This window comes from Hyperolius riggenbachi, chromosome 3 (genome assembly GCF_040937935.1).
Source record: "Hyperolius riggenbachi isolate aHypRig1 chromosome 3, aHypRig1.pri, whole genome shotgun sequence".
Classification (NCBI taxonomy): Eukaryota; Metazoa; Chordata; class Amphibia; order Anura; family Hyperoliidae; genus Hyperolius; species Hyperolius riggenbachi.
In genome coordinates, this window is record NC_090648.1 from 253,590,485 (window position 1) to 253,613,957 (window position 23,473).

The window sequence follows — 23,473 nt, forward strand, 5'->3', positions numbered from 1 at the left end:
CAGTCATACTTATTGTTTCATTTGCAATTCAGCACTGTAACAATGGCAGTAATACGTAAGACAAATGTTTCAGGGAAACGGACAGTCATTCTCATATACATTAACAAATTTAGGCTACTTGCACACCAAGACGTTGCGTTAGGTGCCACGTTAAGGTCGCATAACGTGCACCTAACACAACGTATGGTGCTGCAAGATAGGACGGTAGAGTGAGCTGTGTTAGGCGGCTCTATCCCTATAAGGTCTCCCAGAGTGGCGCTGATTGGCCGGCGGGACCACGTGATGCGAAGCGAGACACTCCGCATCACGTGGTCCCACCGGCCAATCAGCTGACGCCAGTGCAATGAATATTAAGTAGCCACGTGCGCGGCTACTGTAGCTTGCTCTCCCCGCCTCCTCTCTGCCCCCCACTGAGCATGTGCAAACAGTCTAACGCGGCTATAGCCGCTCTAACGCCATAGCATGCTGCACTTTCGGGAGAACGTGCAACATTACATAAACAGCCCACTTGTGTTACATTGCTGTGCGTTGGGGGAGCGTTACAGGCGCACTATCGTGCGCCTGTAACGTCCCTGTGTGTAAGCAGCCTTAAGGGACTGAACTGATTTGCTCAAATATAAGAGTATATGAAGCACAAATACTAAGACCTAGAGGCCAGCAATAAGAAAGTAATATCACTCCTCTGTGAATAACTCAGAAAGGTAAGTTAAGGTTTTTTTTATTGTATCACGAACAAAGATAATTCAAAAAACTAAAAACAGTAAACACAGTAAGCTCTTCTTAACCCCATAAAACTGCAAGTCTGTTAATGTAGAATGTCCCCTAGCACAGTGTTCCCCAACCCTGTACTCAAGGCCCGCCAACAGTGCATGTGTTGTGGAAATCCACTGAGGTATTTAATCAGCTCTGCTGAGACACTAATTACTTCACCTGTGCATGTTTGTGGTTTTCTGCAAAACATGTACTGTTGGTGGGCCTTGAGGACAGGGTTGGGGAACTCTGCCCAATATTACTTGGCAATAGTGGTGTTGCATTATAGCAATAAAAATGTAAGTAAAAGAAAAATCATCATTACATTGTGAAGGTCCACTGAGGGACTGCTAGTGACTTGTGCTTTACCAAATGCCATTGCTATTGAATAAAAAAATAATAATACTGCTATTAAATACATGTAATGTAAAGCATTTTTTTCTTTTGCAGTAATGTATTCAAGGGTTCAGCAGTGTGCATGTACAGTTTGTCTGATGTACGAAGAGTATTTCTGGGTCCATATGCTCATAGGGATGGTCCAAATTATCAGTGGGTGCCATATCAAGGGCGGGTTCCATATCCCAGGCCAGGAACTGTAAGTAGAAACTAAATGTGCATCTGCAATCAATGTATTACTAAAACATATAGGACAATAGAATAGTAGAAATTGCCTGTATTTTTTATGTTGTCTTATTCTTTTACTATGGCAACTATGGGGGCGGAAGAGGGAAGAAAGGGTTTCATGTATTTTTATTTATGTACTGTAAAATGTGTGTATTTTTTGCCACTAGATGTTTTCACACACTTTATTCTGTGTGCTCTGAACAGAGTGCAGAGCACACAGGCAGTGTTTATTACAGGAATGGCCATTGGCTTCTTGTTGAAGCCGTGATCCTTCCCTTACAGTCACTCTGATTTGCTCAGGGACCACACATGTTCCTGTTCCCCAATCACAGATGTGTTCGTCTCGGCGGGCAGCACAAAATTTGAGTGACACATTAAAATGTCCTGTTTGCAGTTAACAGCTGCAATTAGGACATTCCAAAGCATCCAATTTGCAGCAAGAGGTTACAGTATTTTTTTTTATTCAAAGCCTTTGACAATTAATAAGCCCAGATTTCTACTGTGTATTTAAAGTGGAACTCCAGGAAAAACATGATTAGTTTTCATCTGTTTCATAACAACCAACATCTACAGTAGTGTCCAGGAGATAAGAAATACAGAATATGCAGAGATTCTGCCTTCTCCCTGTCGGCACAGACATTTTGCTGGTCTGTTGTCTTTTAAGTCTAGTTTTGGTCAGTTTCTTATGTATACATAAAGCAGACTGTGATAAAGTCACTCCATTCCCTCCCGCTTCACCCTGCTGCACAGAAAGTTCTTTTTTACTTTCTTTTTAAAGTTGTGATTTTTTTAAGTAATCAGTCGTTTAAAAAGGGGTTGATATCTCAGAAGCCACAATGTCTTTTTACATGTTGATTTGTATGTGCAGGAAAAGTGTGAGCTTGGTAATCCACCAGTACTTAGAGGAATATAATGACAATGTGGTTTTGTGACATGATTGATTTTTATTCCATTGCTATTTAAATATTAATAACATTCAGATCAAGGTTAAGACAAAGATAATTGATTTTTGTCTCCCTCTTGAACTTTGTAATGAAATCTACACTTTAGGTCTGAATTTTCATTTCATAGTAACTGTGTTTTAAAATGTGCCATAATTAATTTATGCCACACCTAAAATAGATGTGTTCATCTAATCATTTTATTGCTGTAAATGTGACTATAATGAGAATAGGGAATTGTTGCTTAATTTAAGCAGAAACCACATATCCCACAGAGAAACATTAATCATTAATTTTCTGTCAATTTTAAAAATGAGAAAAAAATACTTTTTTTATTTGTAAAAGGTAGTTATCTTGAAATGCCATTTTGTTGTGAACAATCAATTTTATAGTTGACTATTATTATTGAAATAAATATTCCAAGTCAAGGTTCTCAAATCAGTTTTTTGTAGAGTAGTGTCAGAAGACTTTGTGCAGCAGAGTTGAAGTGAATAGATTTTTTGTTAGGTTTGTTTTATTTTATTTTTTTTAATCCAAGTCTAAACAATGGCTGGGGGCATCACTTGTAGCAATAACACTGCAGATATTTCATCAATTATAAACAGTGATGAGCAGAGCTGCTCAAATCCGGATCCGGGAGACATCCGGATAGTTCTATCCGGATATCTCCCAGTTACCTGGGTGGGGAGGTCAATCTTACCTGTCTGACGTCTTCTTTGGTCTGTCCCTCGGCACCTCCCACGATGCGGTCCAAGCGGCGGTCACGTGATTACAAACACTTCCTCCTTCCGAGTTGAAGGAGAAGTGTTTGTAATCACATGACGCGCGTGGAGTGCATCATGGGAGGCGCCGAGGGACGGACGAAGAAGATGTCAGACAGGTAAGATTGACTCCCCCGCCCACCCCGCACAGGTATACTGGGAGATATCCGGATAGCAACTATCCTGGTATCTCCCGGTTCCGGATTTGAGCAGCTCTAGTGATGAGCAAAAGATTCTCCTATCATGCAAATATAGTTTTTTTTTTGAACTGTGTATTCCCTCCCTGAGTCAGTGGAGATTGGCATGCTAAGATAATTCTTTCACTTATCACTAATTATGATGTTGGCGGACAGTCCAGCGGAAAGAGGGGTCTTACCTGCACAGAATAGTACTTGTGAAAGATATGCCCACCAATGATTTTATGTACAACAACATTACCACACTATCAAGTCCAACTATAAAACCCAAATAGAACAAAGCCCACTCTCACAAAAATCATGTTTGTGTAAATAATTGCTTTTGGAACTGACTTTTCAAACATGGAAATCCATGCTGTTGTTCTGTATGGCAGGCCATCAAAGTTTTAAGCCTTTATAAATAGGCATCTATACTGGCTTAAAACTTTAATGGCCTGTCAATTTTTCTTTTAGCAGAATAAGGTTTTACAATTGTTCTCTACCTACTTCCTGTGTATTACAAGTCTGCCTCCTCATATAGACACATTTTTCAATGAAATGAAATGAGCCATCTATTATTATTATTATTATTATTATTATTATTATTATTATTGTTATTATTATTATTATTATTATTATTATTATTATTATTATTATTATTATTATTATTATTTAGCAATTACATGGTTTCAAATAATTGATGCACCAAGCAGTTAAATCCAGAGATTAGTAGTACACTTGAATGCAATAGCATGCAGAATAAGCCCAAGAGAAAGGTTTTCACTCCTTTTGTTGTATACATTTTCACTACTGTGATATTGCTGCAATCTTTATTTGATTTTACTTAGTGTTTAAATATAACTAATTGGTAGGAATTTATGCAGATTTGTTTGCACTGGTGTAAATCCCTTGATGCTGCCCACTACAGGATAATAATTACATGAAAAAAACCTATCAAATAAAAGGAAATAACAATCGCCCCTTTGAGTAAAACAAGGCACCAATGTGTTTTCAGATATTACTTAGTTAACAAACAAAAACAAAAAAGCACTTTTTTCCCTCCTTACTGTATTAATGTGCTGATTTACAACTTGTTTATTTCTAGTGTCCAAGCAAGACTTTTGGAGGCTTTGATTCAACAAAAGATCTCCCAGATGAAGTTATTATGTTCGCCAGGAGTCATCCAGCAATGTATAACCCCGTCTATCCCATCAACAATCGTCCCATTATAATTAAATCAGAAGTGGATTATCAGTTTTCTCAGATAGTGGTTGACCGTGTGGATGCAGAGGATGGCCAATATGATGTAATGTTTATTGGAACAGGTACCCTTTAATCCATCATCTACTAAGTGTATTTGTTTAAATAAATATTCTTGTTATGGAAAAGCATTGGGAACTTTAAACTTCAGACTAAACAGGAAAGTCCCGGTGACTGGTAAAAAATATGTATGAAAGGAATAGCTTAAATATTAGCACAGGGATGAGATCACAGCAAAGGGACGTGTGTTGGAAAGGATCTGTTTCATTCTGTGAGTGTGATATTATTGCTAAATGCCACCATCAAAGAATGCAATTGGGTACAGGGGTCAGTTTTCAGATTCCAGTGTTGTAAATCTCCTGACTCAGTTCAAATTGATGCCTGACATAAATCAGTAGAAAACTGAACACTGGAGCTGAGGCTTTAGTTCTAACATTTTACATCTGTGGGAAAGTCTTATGGCTAGTTCAGGAAGAGGGCATTTGTGGATTGAGAATTAAAGTGTGAAATATTTTTTTGTATGGGTGTTATGGTGTTGAGCCGTAACAATTAGTTTCTTTTCTGCTAGTCTGATTCTCTGGAACTATAAAACATTCTTTGTCACTCACATGTATTCTGACCTCAATGTAGGTCCTGCCACTAATATTTTAAGGATTCAAAGCCCCAAGCGTGTAAGTTCCAGATTTCAGCGTTAAGCATATTGTCAAGCATTATCAGGTTTCTTAAGCATTCATGATAATGTATTCACCTGACCTAACCATTTTCTTCCATTTTATCTTTTTTTTATATTCGCTAAATGGAACTCCCTAATTCATATTTCTGCAGATATGCACCGCTTGCAATAGATACTGTGCAGGTTAGGGACATTAAGGTCTGTAGACATGAGTAATATGCAGTGGAATTTGTGCGAGGTGCTGTATGTCAGATGTAAGGAGCAGGTGATGACAGTGGGAATGTTCTGTAACATTTGTGTGAGGTGCTAGTATATTAGGAAGCAGGCTTACTGTGAGTACTTTTGGAACAACTCCTATATTCCTCATTATGAATGAGATATGATTAGGCTATATTATAGCTGTTTGGACGTTAACAAAGCAAAACCTTTAAGAATACTCTGCTTTAATACAAGAAATTATATAATGTGTAATTACTGCAACAGGCAAGTTTGTAACCAAAGGCCATTAAAAAGAGGAACTTAACTGAATGTAGCTTAATTAATAAAATGGCATATTTATTGTAAAATGTAAAATTTTTCCTCTAACTGATTTACATTCTTAAATTTATGACAGGTGGCAACATCTTTACAACTGGGAGGTGCAAAAAATCAGTAGCAAGATCACCAGGGCCCATATACAATTAACTTTTTCTCCTGAGTTTTCTCCTAAGTGATATTTTCAAACTTGTCAATGAAATGTATTTTAAATCACCAGCATGCTAGAAAATACTTAAAATAGTTTTGATAGTAGTTTCCACCTACTTTTTGGTACTTTTTCAATTGCAATTTGCTGAAAAGTTTTTTCTAAAACAGAAGATGAAAAATTATGACCTAGGAGAAAACTCAGGAAAAATGTAAATTGCGTATGGGCCCTGGTCTCCCAGAATATTCTGGGAGAGGTATTCTGCATAACTAAACAGCCTGGGCTAAACATCACTAGGGAGGATAGCTTACATAGCAATATACAGCTAAGTGGGTATCCTGAATAATTTACTACATTGTACTATACAGCAGAGCTGGATTAAGGCCAAATGGGGCCCCAAGCAAAGTAGCAGATTTGGGCCCCCCCTCCCTCCTTAACCCCCTCTGCTCCCTCCCCTCACATAATGTCATAATAGAACCGAGGGTACCTTTGGCTCCTGGCACCCATAGCAATTTCTATGCTCTTACCAAGTATCTATGCATCTTTAACATACCCATGCAGCCCGTCTGATCCGATGTGCTATAAGCGCACACACACACACACACACACACACACACACACACACACACACACACACACACACACACACACTAAACCTGAGATAAAAAAACACAAGGATTTTTAGTTACCTGGGGCTTCCTCCAGCTCCCTGAAATCCATGTGATCCCTCGGTGTCCATCCGTTCTGTTGTTGTCAGCCCCGGGCGTTGGGGTCTACTGAACATGCACAGACTTGGCCACATGCCTTCCTAGTAATGCTCCAGTGCTTCCTGTGCAGTTAGTTAAAACCTGTGGGCACTGCTGGCAGAGGGGAGTGGTCAGTGTGGACACTGCGGGGGAAGAGAGAGGTCAGTGTGGACGCTGCTGGGGAAGGCAGAGGTCAGTGTGGATGCTGCTGTGGGAGAGGAAGAAGCCAGAGTGGAGACTGCTGGGGGAAGGAGAGGTCAGTGTGGGTTGCAGGGAGTGAGGGAGAGGTCAGTGTAGGTTGCAGGGGGTGAGGGAGAGGTCAGTGTGAGTTGCAGCGGGTGAGGGAGAGGTCAGTGTGGGTTGCAGGGGGTGAGGGAGGAGTCAGTGTGGGTTGCAGGGAGGGGAGGGAGAGGTCAGTGTGGGTTGCAGGGGGTGAGGGAGGAGTCAGTGTGGGTTGCAGGGGTGTGAGGGAGAGGTCAGTGTGGGTTGCAGGGAGGGGAGGGAGAGGTCAGTGTGGGTTGCAGGGAGGGGAGGGAGAGGTCAGTGTGGGTTGCAGCTAAGTGGGTATCCTGAATAATTTACTACATTGTACTATACAGCAGAGCTGGATTAAGGCCAAATGGGCCCCCAAGCAAAGTAGCAGATTTGGGCCCCCCCTCCCTCCTTAACCCCCTCTGCTCCCTCCCCTCACATAATGTCATAATAGAACCGAGGGAGAGGTCAGTGTGGGTTGCAGGGGTGAGGGAGGAGTCAGTGTGGGTTGCAGGGGTGTGAGGGAGAGGTCAGTGTGGGTTGCAGGGGGGGGGGGGTGAGTGAGAGGTCAGTGTGGGTTGCAGGGAGGGGAGGGAGAGGTCAGTGTGGGTTGCAGGGAGTGAGGGAGAGGTCAGTGTGGGTTGCAGCGGGTGAGGGAGAGGTCAGTGTGGGTTGCAGGGGGTGAGGGAGGAGTCATTGTGAGTTGCAGGGGTGTGAGGGAGAGGTCAGTGTGGGTTGCAGGGGGGTGAGTGAGAGGTCAGTGTGGGTTGCAGGGAGGGGAGGGAGAGGTCAGTGTGGGTTGCAGGGAGTGAGGGAGAGGTCAGTGTGGGTTGCAGGGGGTGAGGGAGGAGTCAGTGTGGGTTGCAGGGGTGTGAGGGAGAGGTTCATGTGGGTTGCAGGGAGGGGAGGGAGAGGTCAGTGTGGGTTGCAGGGAGTGAGGGAGAGGTCAGTTTGGGTTGCGGGGGGTGAGGGAGGAGTCAGTGTGGGTTGCAGGGGTGTGAGGGAGAGGTCAGTGTAGGTTGCAAGGGGTGAGGGATGAGTCAGTGTGGGTTGCCAGAGGGGAAGAGAGGTCAGTATTGGTGCTGGTAAAGGGGGTTGCAAAGTGTTCAAGCCTTTTATTGTTTTAATATTGATTATTTTGACATACAGCTCATGAAAACCCAAAATTCCTATCTCCAAAAATTAGCATATTTAATCTGACCAATAAAAGAAAAGTGTTTTTAAAACAAAAAAAGTCAACCTTCAAATAATTATGTTCAGTTATGCACTCAATACTTGGTTGGGAATCGTTTTGCAGAAATTACTGCTTCAATGCGGCATGGCATGGAGGCAATCAGCCTGTGGCACTGCTCAGGTGTTATGGAGGCCCAGGATGCTTCGATAGCGGCCTTAAGCTTATCCAGAGTCTTGGGTCTTGTGTCTCTCGACTTTCTCTTCACAATATCCTACAGATTCTCTATGGGGTTCAGGTGAGGAGAGTTAGCAGGCCAATTGAGCACAATAATACCATGGTCAGTAAACCATTTACCAGTGGTTTTGGCACTGTGAGCAGGTGCCAGGTCGTGCTGAAAAATTAAATCTTCATCTCCATAAAGCTTTTCAGCAGATGGAAGCATGAAGTGCTCCAAAATCTCCTGATAGCTAGCTGCATTGACCCTGCCCTTGATAAAACACAGTGGACCAACACCAGCAGCTGACATGGCATCCCAGACCATCCCTGACTGTGGGTACTTGACACTGGACTTCAGGCATTTTGGCATTTCCCTCTCCCTAGTCTTCCTCCAGACTCTGGCACCTTGATTTCCGAATGACATGCAAAAGTTGCTTTCATCTGAAAAAAGTACTTTGGACCACTGAGCAACAGTCCAGTGCTGCTTCTCTGTAGCCCAGGTCAGGCACAGTCTTACCCATGATTGCGGGTTTGAGTAATGAACCAGGCTGGGAGTTTTTAAAAGCCTCAGGAATCTTTTGCAGGTGTTTAGAGTTAATTACTTGATTCAGATGATTAGGTTAATAGCTCGTTTAGAGAACCGTTTCATGATATGCTCATTTTTTGAGATAGGAATTTTGGGTTTTCATGAGCTGTATGCCAAAATCATCAATATTAAAACAATAAAAGGCTTAAACTACTTCAGTTGTGTGTAATCTAAAATATATGAAAGTCTGATGTTTATTGTAACGATTGGTGTCAGCACGCAGAGAGAATCTGATTATTGGTGATCTGCAGTATCACCAAGAATGCAGATATATACCTGATTATTGATGATCTGCAGTATCACCGATAATCAGATATATTGCTAACCTCTGGACACCTATGGATAAGTGAGTGTTTGGTTTAACAGTAATACTTTGAGTAATGTACCTGCTGAGCAGGTGATATACAATATAGAGACACTGCTCTGGGAGAACAGGAACCTTCCAGCAGCCTGAGGCTCTCCGGGGGGAGGAGTCAGGCTGGAGACGGGAAGGACATAGGAGTGAGTGACACCTAAGATGGATGTCACTATCTGATCTGGAGACTATCTCTTTTAAGGGGAGAGATAGCTCTCGAGGTCAGGCACGCCGGGTCGGCAACACACTGACAGATAAAGTAAAAAGACAGAAGGCTGATTCGGTATCCAAGTCAAGCAGGGTCTGGCAACGGAATATCAGATATACGAGGTACCGAATCAGAAGACAGAGGAGTAGTCAGAAAAGCTATAAGTCATAACATATATCAAACAATGCCTATTCTGGGTGCGAGGTCCTTAGTCTCAGCACCCCGGAACTAGTCTGAAGAATACACAGATGATAATACAGTATTCCCTATACTGGGTGCGAGGTCCGTAGTCTCAGCACCCTGGAACTAGTCTGAAGTATAACACAGATGATACCACAGTTTCCTAAGCTGGGTGTGAGGTCCTTGGTCTCTACACCCTGGAACTAGCTAGAGGTATAACACAGATGATAAAACAGTTCCCTAAACTGGGTATGAGGTCCTTGGTCTCTACACCCTGGAACTAACTAGAGGTATAACACAGAATACAATTCAAATAATCTGGCTAAGTGTGTATTCCCAGGTCCACCTGGTTCAAACACACTGAGATCTGACTAGGTCTGAGTGCTTCCACGTAGTGATCGCAACGGCAGACAAGTTGCAAGTGACCAGCAGGAACTATATATGGAGTAGTGCTCTCCAGCACCACCCCTAATTGCTCAACCAATAGTATCCCGCTCAGGAGTCAGCTGATCGGTGTGGTCAGCTGAATCTTCCTGCTTAGTATAAGAATTCTGCCTCTCAGCGCGTGTGCGTGTATTCCTAAGTCTATGTGCACTAACAGACTCCGCCACACCAGATAAACGCTGCCGCGTGCAAATTGCCGCGCTGGACGCGGAACCAGCCGCCTTACTGTTGTTGCATGCGGTGGCTTTTCCGCGTTCTGCCCTGCTACCAATCACACGCTTCCGCGTGCAAACCGCAGCACTGGACGCGGAATCAGCCGCTTGCTCAGTAGCACATGTGGCGGCTTTTCCGCGATCTCTCACATTTATCAGTACATTACAGAAGAGAATGAACTTTATCACAATATGCTAATTTTTTGAGAAGTACATGTACATGTTGTTTCTACGGTGGCTCTGAGCTTGTTAAGCATTCTATAAACATGCCACAAACCATGGCAACAGTATACAGTTTGGTGACATAGTTTACCTGAAATTATGTTCTTTACTTTTGTAATTGGATCAGAAAACTGCACAAAACAGGAAGTAAAATTTCACACTTCCTTTTCCACCCCTTCAGTTTCACTTTTTTTGTTTTTGTAATTATTTACTACACGGAAAGAGTCTGCACATTCAGGTGAATTCCATGGATGTTTTTAACCTCAGCTGACAAATGTCTGTGAAGGTTTCCATTTATCCATGTCCTCGACCTCGAAAGAAAAAAAGTAGTTTAAACTGGACACCGTATTGTGAACTAGAATTCATTATGTCACTGGTAGAAGGCACTTTCTCAGTTTAATTGAGGTGAAGGAAGGTCACAGATCTTTGTATATATAGATAATTCACATACTATAGGAGAAAATCTAGAATGTAGTAACTGAGTGAAACTTTTGCTTTTTAAATGTTTGGTTAAAGATGTCAAGGGGGCATAATTTACACTTTAAGCTATTTACTTTACTCCTGTTTAATTCTATTAAAAGTTAATTAAGCCCTACATAAAAAAATGACAGAAATGTAAGTAGCACATTACAATCATTACAATGAGGGTCTATATATAAACTGTTATTTACATCTGAACACATAAATGTTGATAGTCTTACCCAAGTTTCAATTAAAAGCAAAGCAGCCAATAGAGCCACAATTTTTGCCATGGGAGAATGATGGTGTGAAAACCACACTGGCATCATCCTTTCATAATTAAGAATTTAGCTATTAATGGCCAGAAATGTGAGTGCAGCCACTGAGACTGAGTATTTTGTTTAAAAGTCAGCTGCATTTTATCTCTTCTGAATGGGAAGTACATAATCCAGAGTAGACAGGCCATGGATGCCATTGTGCAGCCCTTCTTCCTTAGATAATCCCCATCAATGTCACATCCTTAACTCCCAACATTTCAACATGCTGTTAGCAGTCAAAACAACCAAACCTGGTGGTCTATGGTTTGAGTTCCAATTCACAGGATAAAAAGCTTTCTGAGATGTTGTTATAACCTGTTGGTACAGTATATCAGGAAATGAAAATTATATCTTTGCCTCTGAAATATCTGATCTATATGGGTTGTTGTTTTTTTTTTAGATAAAAAAAATCTGGAAGTATGAAACTATTGTTTTGTTGGTACTTGTTTCCTGTAATCTGGTTTTCATAAGTTGCAAACAGTGTTTGATGCATCAATTCTCTAAATATATGAGTAGAGGTAAAATTTCCAATAGGGGAAGCCCGTCTATCATTTATAGGTATTATAGCCCTGTTATTTTTTTAGATGAGCTGTAAACTGGAGCTTACTGATCTTTAAATGTTATGTAATGTTTTTATTTGAGGGAAAATATTTGAAATCCTTCCCTGGAAAACTTGATCTGTAACTCATATACAGTGGGGCTTTGGTACCTGAGGCCTGATGAGAGTCTCCATAGTGATTAACTAATTTTACCTTTGACCTCTAAAGTTTCTACAGATGCAAGGGCTGTGAAAAATATATTGTGTATTCTTAAGAGAGAAGCAATTCATTTTAATTATGTGCCCAGGGGTTAGCTGTCAAATTTCATCCTTTTGTTATCAAAGCCTCGATCTTCGCTGGAGTATTTGCTGGCTAATAAGTGATGAAAGTTTTTATTTTATTTTATAACTTGTTTTTTTTTCTTTGAACACTTTTTTCTTTTTAGTCTTTAAGTCAGCTGCTGCAGTCATTTTCTCTCTGGAGTCTCTGGGCTGATTTTGGCAGCAGTCATTCAAAGTTTCATTTGCGTTAAGCAATCTAATGTCTTACTACAATATGAGCCTGCTGAGTGATTGCTATTAATCATTGTAACATTTCAAAATTGTGTTGAACGATGTTAACTTCTTCCTGAGCTGCTTGTTGGTACGAACATAATTTGGCCCACCAGGCACTATTCCTGGGGGGTGTTCAGCTGTCCTGTGCTCCTGGCAAGTCAGGCTAAATTCAAGCTGCTTTTCTGGAATGACAGTGTTGCTTTGATCACAGGTCAATAACAAAAATAAAAATCACTGAGTGCAAAGAACATAGTGCAGAGTGTGGAACTTAAGTTTTAAATGTAAGCCACAGCAGGAATGCTGCTTTCTAATCACCCAGTCCCCCACCCCCTTAAAAATAAATGCAGGGACAAGCAAAACATAAATGAGAACAGAATGTGATGATTGCAAGTCATTAAACCAAGTACTATTAAATATCAAATGTTGAAATTGAAAAATGTAGTTTTTTATGCAAATTATATACCCATCTTAAATTTGTAAGGAATATAAAAGATGAGACAGGAGCAATAAGACTGGAGAAGTAAAAAAAAGATATATAATTTTTTTCCCTCACATTTAATTGGTAAAAAATCAACAGGTCAGTGACATAATTGGGCAGAAACAGAGTATCCCAGCAATTCGGAATTTAAATAAATGGGTAGGGGCTTACCACTCTGTGAATAACTGCTAAGGAAATTAATTAAACAGTTTAGGAATAATGGGCTGGATGCATAAAGCAGTTATATAATTGCAGAGTGCAGGTAGAACAAATAGTAGATGAATGGAAGTAGTTGGCTTGGTCTAAAAATATTGTTTTATTTGACCTCCATTTTCCCCAGATCTATAACCTTTAAAGGGAACCAGAGATGAATAAGGAAAAAGATTTTATACATACCTGGGGCTTCCTCAAGCCACATCCACCTGGATCGCTCCCACGCTGCAGTCCACCGCTGCCCCAGCTACAAGAAGCGGGTCCCGTCACTTACGTCATCGGAGCCAGCCTACGTAGGAGAAGTGTGCCCTCTATGTATCTGTCCAGCGGCTGCAGGAGACATACGGAAACAGCGCACTTCTCTTATGCTAGACTGGGTCTGACTTGACGGAAGTGCGGGGACCCGGTTCTCGTAGCTGCGGGAAGCGGAGGGAGCGATCCAGCGATCCAGGTGGATGGGGCTGGAGGAAGCCCCAGGTATGTGTAAAATATTTTTCCTTATTCATTTCCAGTTTACTTTAAGATGTGAATTAAAACAACTCCAATCCTCAAGGGGCTTATCTTTGAATTTCGGATACTTAAATGATGGGTTGCAAATGCCCTGGTGCCATATAGTACAGGACACCTTCTGAGATTTTGTGGTGTTTGTCTTGATAAGTTAGCTGTTTTGGTGACACGAGGGGAACCTACACAGTATTGAGTGCATAGTATGTGCTTTTTCTCATATGTTCTTGCATGCAGTTGATATGACTGTGTAAAGCTAAGCAAGGATGAAAAGGGATGTAGCAGTGTTTTGTTCTACAAAGACATTCCAAAATGGTCTGGACCTGTTTTAAACCCATAAAACGATCATAAATAATTGGATTTTGGCAGAATGCTGGCATATTGGCTAGCAGCCTAGCACTCTTAAGCTGGCCTTACTTACACTGGCCCGATTTGCGCCCGTTTTGACAGCAGATTCGATCACTGGGATCGAATCTGCTGCCAATCGTTCATGCTACACGCCGAATTTCGATCCATTTCGTCCTATCCCGTCGATCGCGCCGTGCGGAAAATAACCGTCGATCGCCCGCGGGTAAAGAGCGCATCGCTAGCGGCGTTCGAGTGCCCGACGACCGACGCAATAGAGCCCGCATACATTACCTGCTCCGCCGGCGCGACTCCAGTCCCCCGGTCACCGCTGCTCTGTCTGCGCTCTGGTCTCCAGGTCCGGCATGCCTCACTTCTTCTAGCCCGGCAGGTAGTTTAAACAGTAGAGCGCCCTCTACTGTTTAAACTTCCTGCCGGGCTAGAAGAAGTGAGGCATGCCGGACCTGGAGACCAGAGCGCAGACAGAGCAGCGGTGACCGGGGGACTGGAGTCGCGCCGGCGGAGCAGGTAATGTATGCGGGCGGGGGCAGCAGCAGCATCAGATTCGATCAGAGAGGGATCTATCTGTTGGTTGAATCTGATGGCAAATCGACCAGTGTATGGCCACCTTAACTCTCATTTATCAACAATTGGGACCCCAGTAAAATCTGGGCTATAACTCTGACAAGAGCAGGCACTTTTGGCTTAGTGTGACTGCAAGCCTAGAACTCTATCTGCATAAAGATTGTATTTCCCCTATATTTATGGTCCGGATAGATTGATTCATCCCCACCAAGAAATTGACCTTAGCCTATAATAGGAACATAAGACAATGGCTGATTATGGAAAATAATAGATTGTGAGCTCCTCTGAGGGATAGTTGGTGACATGACTGTATTCATTATATAAAGTGCTGCGGAAGATGTGAGCACTGTATAATGTTCCTGTGACAAAAGTTGCAAATCATTTTCAGAAGTTTAAAGGTCCATGAGACTCTAGTAAACCTTCATAGATGAGCTGCCAGAGGAGAGTTCACACCAAAAAGGGCTGAAGAGTGATAGTAGCCAAATAAGGTTAAGCATCACTTCTAAAGATACTAACTGAACTCTGAGGTCAAGGTCCGACAGTGTCTTATCGCACCACACATTGCTTTTTGAGTGACCCTGAGTTCAGTTAAAAAAGACTCAGGTGATTTGAATCCTGACAAGCATCTATGGGAAAAGTAAGGGATGTACAGTAGGCTGGAGGAGGCATCCTTTAAACCTGACACAGCTGGAGCAGTTTGTTCACAACAATTGGCAAAACAACGTGCTGACAGTTACAGAAGTCTCCTTAAAATCTATAGGAAGTGCTTGTTTGCAGTGACTGCCTCTAAAGGTCCTGTAATAAAGTATTAGGTTAAGGGTCCCATCATTTTTAGCCTTGCCATTTTTTTATATATTTACTTTTGTTATTTATTTGACATTTTCTGTTGAATCAAACTATAAAGCAATGTCTGAGTTCTGTTCTGTACAGAGTGACAATGAGGGTCCATTTTTTATGCTAGTTTTAAATTGTTTAATGAAGAATTGTTAATTCTCCTTTTTTCCCAGGAAGAATTACCAACAAATTTGTCCTTCTTGCTCTTTCTCTCTCTTTAAAAAAAAAGTCTCATGCAGATCAGTGATCCCTGTGACCCTAATAAAAGGCTAGTAATCAAACATTGTTTTAGTGAACCTAGCTTACCATATGCTGAAGGCAGGTCTGTGGACTTTCTGTGCACCCTGACATGGTCTTTGTATTGTGGAATGTGTATTTTATGGCATCCTATGGATGGGAACATAAAAAAATTATTATTCTCCTAGTGTTGCACAGAACACCCACTTAATAACATGGACCTCCTGTACATTTCAGAGATCGTTTTCTGCTTGTCATGTGCAGCTGTGGGGAACAACATAATCCCGCACATTTCTGTTGTTTACGTTTTTCAGATGGTCTATTAGTTTATCCTATAGACTCTGCACTATTTTAGGCATTACATATTTAGTTTAGTGCTATTTTGGAATGACAAAACGTTTTTAGCTAACGCCAACACTGCTAAGCTGAACAATAATTTTATCAATTAGCCTTTGTCTAACCCTAAACTTTAATGCCTCACTGAATATACCTATGCCTAACACTGACCCTACTCTCATACTGTTGTGTCTTAACACTTAAGCCATGTTCACAGTGGCCGTTACGTTCTGTGACAGCACACAGACAGTGGCACCGTACCTTATGCTCTCATTACTTTGGGTACAGTGAAGCATGCAGTCAATTAAAAGCCTGATTTACCTAACCTTTACTGTTATCACGCATGTTTAGCGGTATTACACTGTAAGCCATACTGTTACCATAACACAACCTATTATACTGCAACGGTCCTGTTTCACACAAACTGTTACCATAATGCAACCTGTTATACAGCAAAGTGTGCCAAAAAACATAGGTCTGGATTTTGGATCATGGACTCTGCCTATGCAGAGACAGATTTTGACCTAATTTGTGTTTTTATTAACTGTCAGTCCAATACCTAAAATACTCATAATGTAGTAATATAGCAGTATTCCGAGAGTTATTGGAAAGTGTGCTGGAAAGTTTACAATGAGTTATGGTAGCCAATCATGTTGGAGCTTACTCTAGCAAATCAGATTACAGATCAGTGAGAGATGACTTTTGATTGGGTTGAAATAGTGTTCTAGATTTGCAAATTGTTTAAAACTTTGAAAAACATACTACTTCAAAATATATTTAAAAATAAATGTTTTAATATAACATAAATGTGATTACCAATAAACAGCTACGCTGCTGCTGCTGATTTTCTTGGATTTCCAAAGTGAAACCAGTTTGCAGAAAACATTACAATATCTTGGCTGCAGAAAGTGCAAACTAAGAAAATATTCTTGTCAAAACAGAGTGAGGGGAGGAATTAATTAGAAACAAAAATCTTGTGTCTTTTTTCGGTTACACAAGAGAAAGTTTATAAAGCTGATAGGGATTTTAGATTTTATGAACACAATATCATGTTCTGGGAGGTCAGATAGGAGGCTAATCTCTACATCTGTTTGTTTGCAGTTACCTGTATGTTTTAATCATTAAAGGCATATCCGTTTAGAGCTGCAAAAATAAAGACAACAACATTTTACAAGGCTTTAAATGAACAAAATGTGGATGTGTCAGATCATTGCAGAGTGCTGTACATGTGAGGGGAATGCAGCTCAGTGAGGTTGATTGCAATGCCTCCAGCATGCAGCTGCATAGGTTGTGAAGTGTAAATTTAGCTGTACTTCAGCTTGACAAGTGCTCTTAAAGATCAGCAGAGATGTTATCTGGACCTTTGTGCATATGTGACACTGTGTTTTCTCTGATATATGTGTGATACTGTTTTACTGTGACCATAAAATGCACATAAAACATTATAGCTTTGCAGAAGTGATATATTGCTATTGAGGCAGCAGTTGGTGTACATGTGAGGTTTCAGATATACAATGATGTAATTAAAGACTGAAGAAAGTATAGGACAACACAGGAGTTCAGTACAGTGGAGTATGTAACCTTCCATACTTACACAGGGTATGTAGGTGAAAATGGATAAATCTATTTGTTCCTGGTTTCTAAGGGGAAGAAGCCAAATACAATGTTTAGGAGTAAATTAGAAAAAACCCTATTGATTTTAAAACGGTGTGTTTAATTCAATATGGTAGAACCATATTTAAAAAGAATGTGCCAGATAGAAACAGTAATTGATCTTTCTTCAATTTCTGAAGAACATAGTGTGCTTAGTATGAGCCGTATAGAACCAAAGATAGTAGATGAACTTCTATGTAGAAAAACAGATTAATAAGGAGAGGATTAACATTCTGGAGCATAAAAAAAATGTACTATCTAGAATCTTTCCCACTTCTAATCCTCACATTTGAAGGGTACCAGAGATGTAGTAAAGTAAAGTTTTGTTTCTTATCCAAGGCTTCCTCCTGCCCTATAAGCACATCTGAGTCCCTCGCTGTCCTCCTGCGGTCTGCTGTTCTGCCAAAATCAGCCCCGGTAACTGGCTCAGTCATGTCAGTCGGGGTCTTGTACGCATGGGAGGGACGGCGAGGGACTCAGATGTGCTGATGGGGTGAGAAGAAGTCACGGGTAAGTACCAAATCTTTACCACATCTCTGGTTTACATTAAGTGCAGTGGCTACATCTTTGTCTTTGTGTGCACCTGTGAAGCTGGAGAATTTTTGAAAGGGTACAAAACTATTTTTGTTTTCATTTTTTGGTGCGTGTGTTGGGGGGGGGGGGTGGATATGAAATGTTTTGCGTACACCAAGGGTGACTATTTTGTGCTCTCTTCATTGTCACTCAATCAGAATTATTCTGGTGTATACACAAAATGAAAGAGCTTGTTTGTGTCTCTGAATAACCTGCTTGATTAGCTGTTATTGCCTGGTCTGAATCCTAGACCTCAGACCTTTCCTGCTCCATAGACTATTATTCATGTTAATAAGATAAATTAATTTTCTGTGATAGATTCAGCCTGAGCCTGCCTCTTGCAGTCTTAACATTGGACTATACAATCCAAGCAGCAGCAGTGGCTCCGCCCACCCACAGAGCTTAAAATTAAATCTGCTGCTTATGGCTGCTTCTGGTCATGAATAATAATAATGTGTACACAAACACAAAATATATATTGAACTCTCTGACTACTAAGGTATGAATAGTGGATTTAGGTTAATGCCTTGATATTGGCTTTAAGTTTAAAGAATATTTATTTCAACTGTAAAGTGAAATTACATCTTTTGGGGCGTATGGTTAAATCCTCACATCTAGATCCAAAAGAAGAAGCATAGTTATTAGGTACATATGCAGGGAACAGTACTCACACTGACATATATATACTGGTATTCAATTGTATTGTATGCCTGCTACTATACTAGTATTCTATAAAGTTTCAAGTCAGAGATTCAGAAGTAGCATAACTAAGCCTTGCTTTGCCTGACATTCTTTAAATTGTTCACAACACTGCAAAAAAGAGATTGAGCAGATAACACATTCATAACCAGAGGTTAAATTCAAACACAATTTCATGTCATGAACATTCAGACTTGTAAAGAAATAGGAAGCTTCGTTCAATGGCCAAATGAAAGTAAACAGGCATGAGTTTTCTTCTGGTCAGTAAAGCAATTTCTCACAATAAAGTGATGCTATGTATAAGGAACAGCTAGGGGAAAAAAATGATGTACTCTGTAAAACACTGCAGAAGATTTCAGTGCTATGTAAATGCACGATAATGTACTAAATAATTTGTACAATTACCATAGACCCTTATGCCATTGCCACTCTACTAAATCAATAATAAATGTGAAAACAAATAAAATTACATACTTTCCTGCCTTCATCTTTTACTCTCTGTCTCCTTATGTTTGGTACTGCATCCATGAATGTGTTTGGTCCATCCATCCAGCTCTATCCACTGTCACCCTCCCCTTCTCAGGTGTGTGCATCTGTTCCATCTCTTCCCCTACCTCCCTCTGAAGCCCTTATTCAATTCACTTTTTTCCCCTAATTTTTTCTACCAGGAGATAATGTTGCATCTTCTGTTTAAACATGTTCAGCACTCTGGAATTGAGAAAGTACCACATAGTCTGTGAAAAAGTACTATCACCATTTATTTTGAGTATTTTTTTTTTGCTTGCTGTTGGTTTCAGACATTTGATTGATAAGGTGTGAAAATACCACCTAGAAGAAAACTTAGGAGAAAAAGTTAATAGAATAAGGGCCCATATGAGGACAAGGCAGAAGTGTTCAGAGAGCTAAACTGTTCTGGCTGTTACTGAGCGAAGAGTAGCTTTGAGTATGGAGGGGTGTGTTCTCAAAAACAGACTTAGGGTTTGATTCACTAAAGCGTGCTAACAGAGTTAGCACGCCTAAAAGCTTTGCACATGCAAACTAGGGTGCTAAGTAGTTTGCTCGGGCAAAGCTGTTACTGATTGCGCGCTATCCGGTGCACCCAAAACGCCGTCCGTGTGCAAAATAGCTGTTCAGGATATTTTGCACGCGGACAGTGCAACATTTTGCACGCACCGGTGCGACATTTTGGACCGCGTAGAGCTAAACTTTGCACGTGCAAACTTTTGCAAGCATATTAGTGCATGCAAAGTTACTTTGCACGCGCTAAGGGGCTTTTCGCTGGCATGCTAACACTTAGCACCCTTTAGTGAATCAAGCCCTTATTGTCCTATTAATTTGTATTGAATAGGAAAGGTCCATTATAACTGACCAATAAGGAAGTTAGAAATGGGAGGGTGCAAGTCAGTCTTTACAGGAAATGTTAAGATTTGCATGCAACTTTGATATCCTACATTTTCAGAAATCTTAAACATATTTGTGGTTTTCAATGAAATTGAATTCTTATTAACTTTTTTTGTTTTACTATTGTAGTAATTTTGCTTTCTGATTTGGTAAAGACACCCCCAATTAAGTACAAGTTCACTAGGCATGGTGGCATAGTAGATAACACTTTCGCTTCCAAGGGCTGGGTCCAAGGTTCAAAACCCAGCCAGGACACTATGAGCAATGAGTTTGTATGCTTTACTTGTGTCTGTGCGGGTTTTCTTTTGTGCAATCCGGTTTCCTCCTACATCCCAAAATATACAGATACGTTCCCTAACTTTCCCCTAGGTCCCCTTGGTCCTAGACTAGGATGTACAGTGGTGTGAAAAACTATTTGCCCCCTTCCTGATTTCTTATTCTTTTGCATGCTTTGCATGTAGATTTGGAGTTTTTTTTCTCACTAAATAATAAAAACCATCATTTAAAACTGCATTTTGTGTTCAATTATGTTATCTTTGACTAATAGTTGACGGTTTTTGATGAGCAGAAACATTTAAGTGTGACAAACATGCAAAAGAATAAGAAATCAGGAAGGGGGCAAATAGTTTTTCACACCACTGTCAGGGCCGGATTTGTACTTTTTACCGCCCAAGGCCAATTATACCGTCTGTATGGTTGTTATCTCCGTGTGCCCCAATGAGAATTCTACTTACATCATTAGATATCACAGACAATAACTATTTCAGTAATACGCGTATAAATTATGTTATATTTTCCTTAAGAACTTTTACGTTATGTTTTTCATCTCATTAATGATGGTCCCATTGTGCCACCATGTGAGTTAGGCTGACGTGTACCTGCAGGATAGAGCTTACAGGTCTTTCAGGGATGACACAAGTACACAGGACAGAGAGTTCAAAAGTTAAAGCTGTCCTTGTAGATAGGGATGGCTGCATGGAACAGCTTTACTGTCCCTCACTGAGCCGCCCCTAAATTTCTGGTGCCCTAGGCCATGGCCTATGTGGCCTTGCCAGAAATCCGGCCCTGAGTCCACTGTATATATGACCATATGACTACAGTAGGGGATTAGATTGTAAGCCTCTCTGAGGAATAGTTAGTAACAAAACTATCTGTTTAAAATTGCTGCAAGGGAGTCAGTGCTATATGAATACATAATAATAATAATAATAATTATAATTATAATAATAATAATAGTTCCTGTATAGTAAAATACACATGCTTTTGGAGGTTTTAAACTGGCATGTTTTTTTTTTCTTTTTTTTTTCTGTTTTACAATGAATGTCATTGCAGGTAGAAACTCAGATGGTATGGTAGTTCTTAGCTACTTAAAATCTCAGTGAATGTGAAGTTAACCTTTTAAGCATCAACTGTTCTTATGATTGTATGTAGTTTGACATTATGATCTGAATTGCTTCTGAATATTTAGTTTTATGCAGGACATATGCTTTGCTAACAAATGAACAGTGCACTTTTTTCCACACAATGCTTTCTGGCCTTCATATGCTCTCATTCATTAAGCTGACAGTGATTGATCTTTAGGGCTGAGACTCTCCAATACAAATACAGATCTGACTAAAATTTGTTTTTATTTCATGGTCTCTATAACAGAACATAGGAACCACCCTTTCTATAAATAAGCCAACTGAATAAGATTTCAATGTTTATTGATGGGTGAACCAATGATAACAGAGAACATGTCAACTTATGTGTTTCTCTTTCTGTTTTTATCCCCTTGTAAAGATATGGGTACTGTTTTGAAGGTGGTTTCTGTTCCTAAGGAAACTTGGCATGACTTGGAAGAAGTGCTGTTGGAAGAAATGACTGTATTCAGGGTGAGTGCAATTGATGTTTTCTAGTGCAAGTAATGCTCTCAGTGGAATTAACATGTCTAATATCAAGTTGACTCTCTGTACTATCATGTTCACACACAAACCTGTTTTAGATTTACCAGACTCATCTGCAAACAAAAACATAAAAGTGGTTGCTTGTACAGAAGCATAATTCACATATTGTGAGCATGACTCTATCCACCGGGCAGATCGCTCAAAATCAGTCTTATCACCCGAATGACAGTCTGTACACACGCCCGATTTAGCGTGCGGTGACTGAACAATGGGACGTTCAAACGACTCGTTGTTCGGAAAAATCTGTGTGTATGGGCCTTAAGAGATCTACAAAAATACAGTATGCTCACACACCTTTATGAAACTGGACATGTTTGCCTTGTTTTTACACAAACAAATCAACACTTTTATTAATGTGAACCTATGTCAAACATGTCATGATGTACACGGACAGCAAGGCTATAGATCTATGCAGCCTTACCATCCCCCCTACAGTGATAATTTGGAGAAAAAAATATCTCAGGAGCTCTGGTGGGTCACTCTGCTGTGTGTATGTCCTCATAGTTGAGAATGAGAGCAGAAGCTACTATAGCCCTGCCCACCCACTGCACCATGTAACAGGCTCTGCATTGAAGCAGAGCTGGGCTATGACCATGTAGATTGAAAGGTGGCAAACCACAACCTCACTTACCAGAGTCTGACTTCAGGAGGCTGTATTCAACTCAGGTGGGCAGGTGGGTGAGACATGGCTGGATGTGGCTATATCCTCTTTTTACCCTGAATCACTACAAGCCAGCTGCTTCAATGCTGAATATGTGAGGACATAACTATGTGCCTCCTTTACCAATGCTGGTACAGATCTCTACAGTATCAATTTTAAAATATGTACGTTTTGAATCATTGGACTATTAAGTCATGCACACACATTTAATTTTACCAATTTTACCAACTCCACGTAGTATGAGAGCTTACCTACACAATCTGTTAATAGTTTTCAAAATTTGATTGTCCTTATACTTCAAAGCAGTGGTAAAATTGGCCAATTAATCAGCAATTAAAATTGGATGTGTGCATGGACCTTTACTCTCTTTCAGCTCATGACCACAAATCCATATTTAGCATCCCTGAAGCAACAAACATGTCTCTTGATCATGCTAAACAACAAATTTAGGTAGACCAAAAAATATATTGTAAAAAAAATTACTTTTCAATGGATAACTAAGAAGATTTTCACATTAATTACTCTTTATATGTATACTTTTTACATTTGTTTTTCTGCAGCAGTCATACTTTTTTACTCACAAAGCTTTCCAGACAAACCAACAGTTGAAGCCCTAAACAAATTTTCATTTTAATTGTGATATTTTCTTAAATAAGAACATTTAAAATTATATATAT

General features: G+C 40.4%; 1 protein-coding gene across 2 annotated transcripts in view; it reads left to right on the forward strand.

Moving 5' to 3' along the window:
* SEMA3A (semaphorin 3A) overlaps positions 1 to 23,473 on the forward strand; it is a 295,451-nt gene that overhangs the window by 215,566 nt on the left and 56,412 nt on the right. For both annotated transcript variants that reach the window (XR_011030380.1, XM_068276173.1), the window contains exons 10-12: positions 1,201 to 1,345; positions 4,358 to 4,577; positions 21,972 to 22,063. Coding sequence is in view for 1 of the 2 variants with exons in the window: in XM_068276173.1 (XP_068132274.1) it covers positions 1,201 to 1,345; positions 4,358 to 4,577; positions 21,972 to 22,063 (457 nt within the window). In the remaining variant the exon portion in view is untranslated. The remainder of the gene's footprint in view (positions 1 to 1,200; positions 1,346 to 4,357; positions 4,578 to 21,971; positions 22,064 to 23,473) is intronic.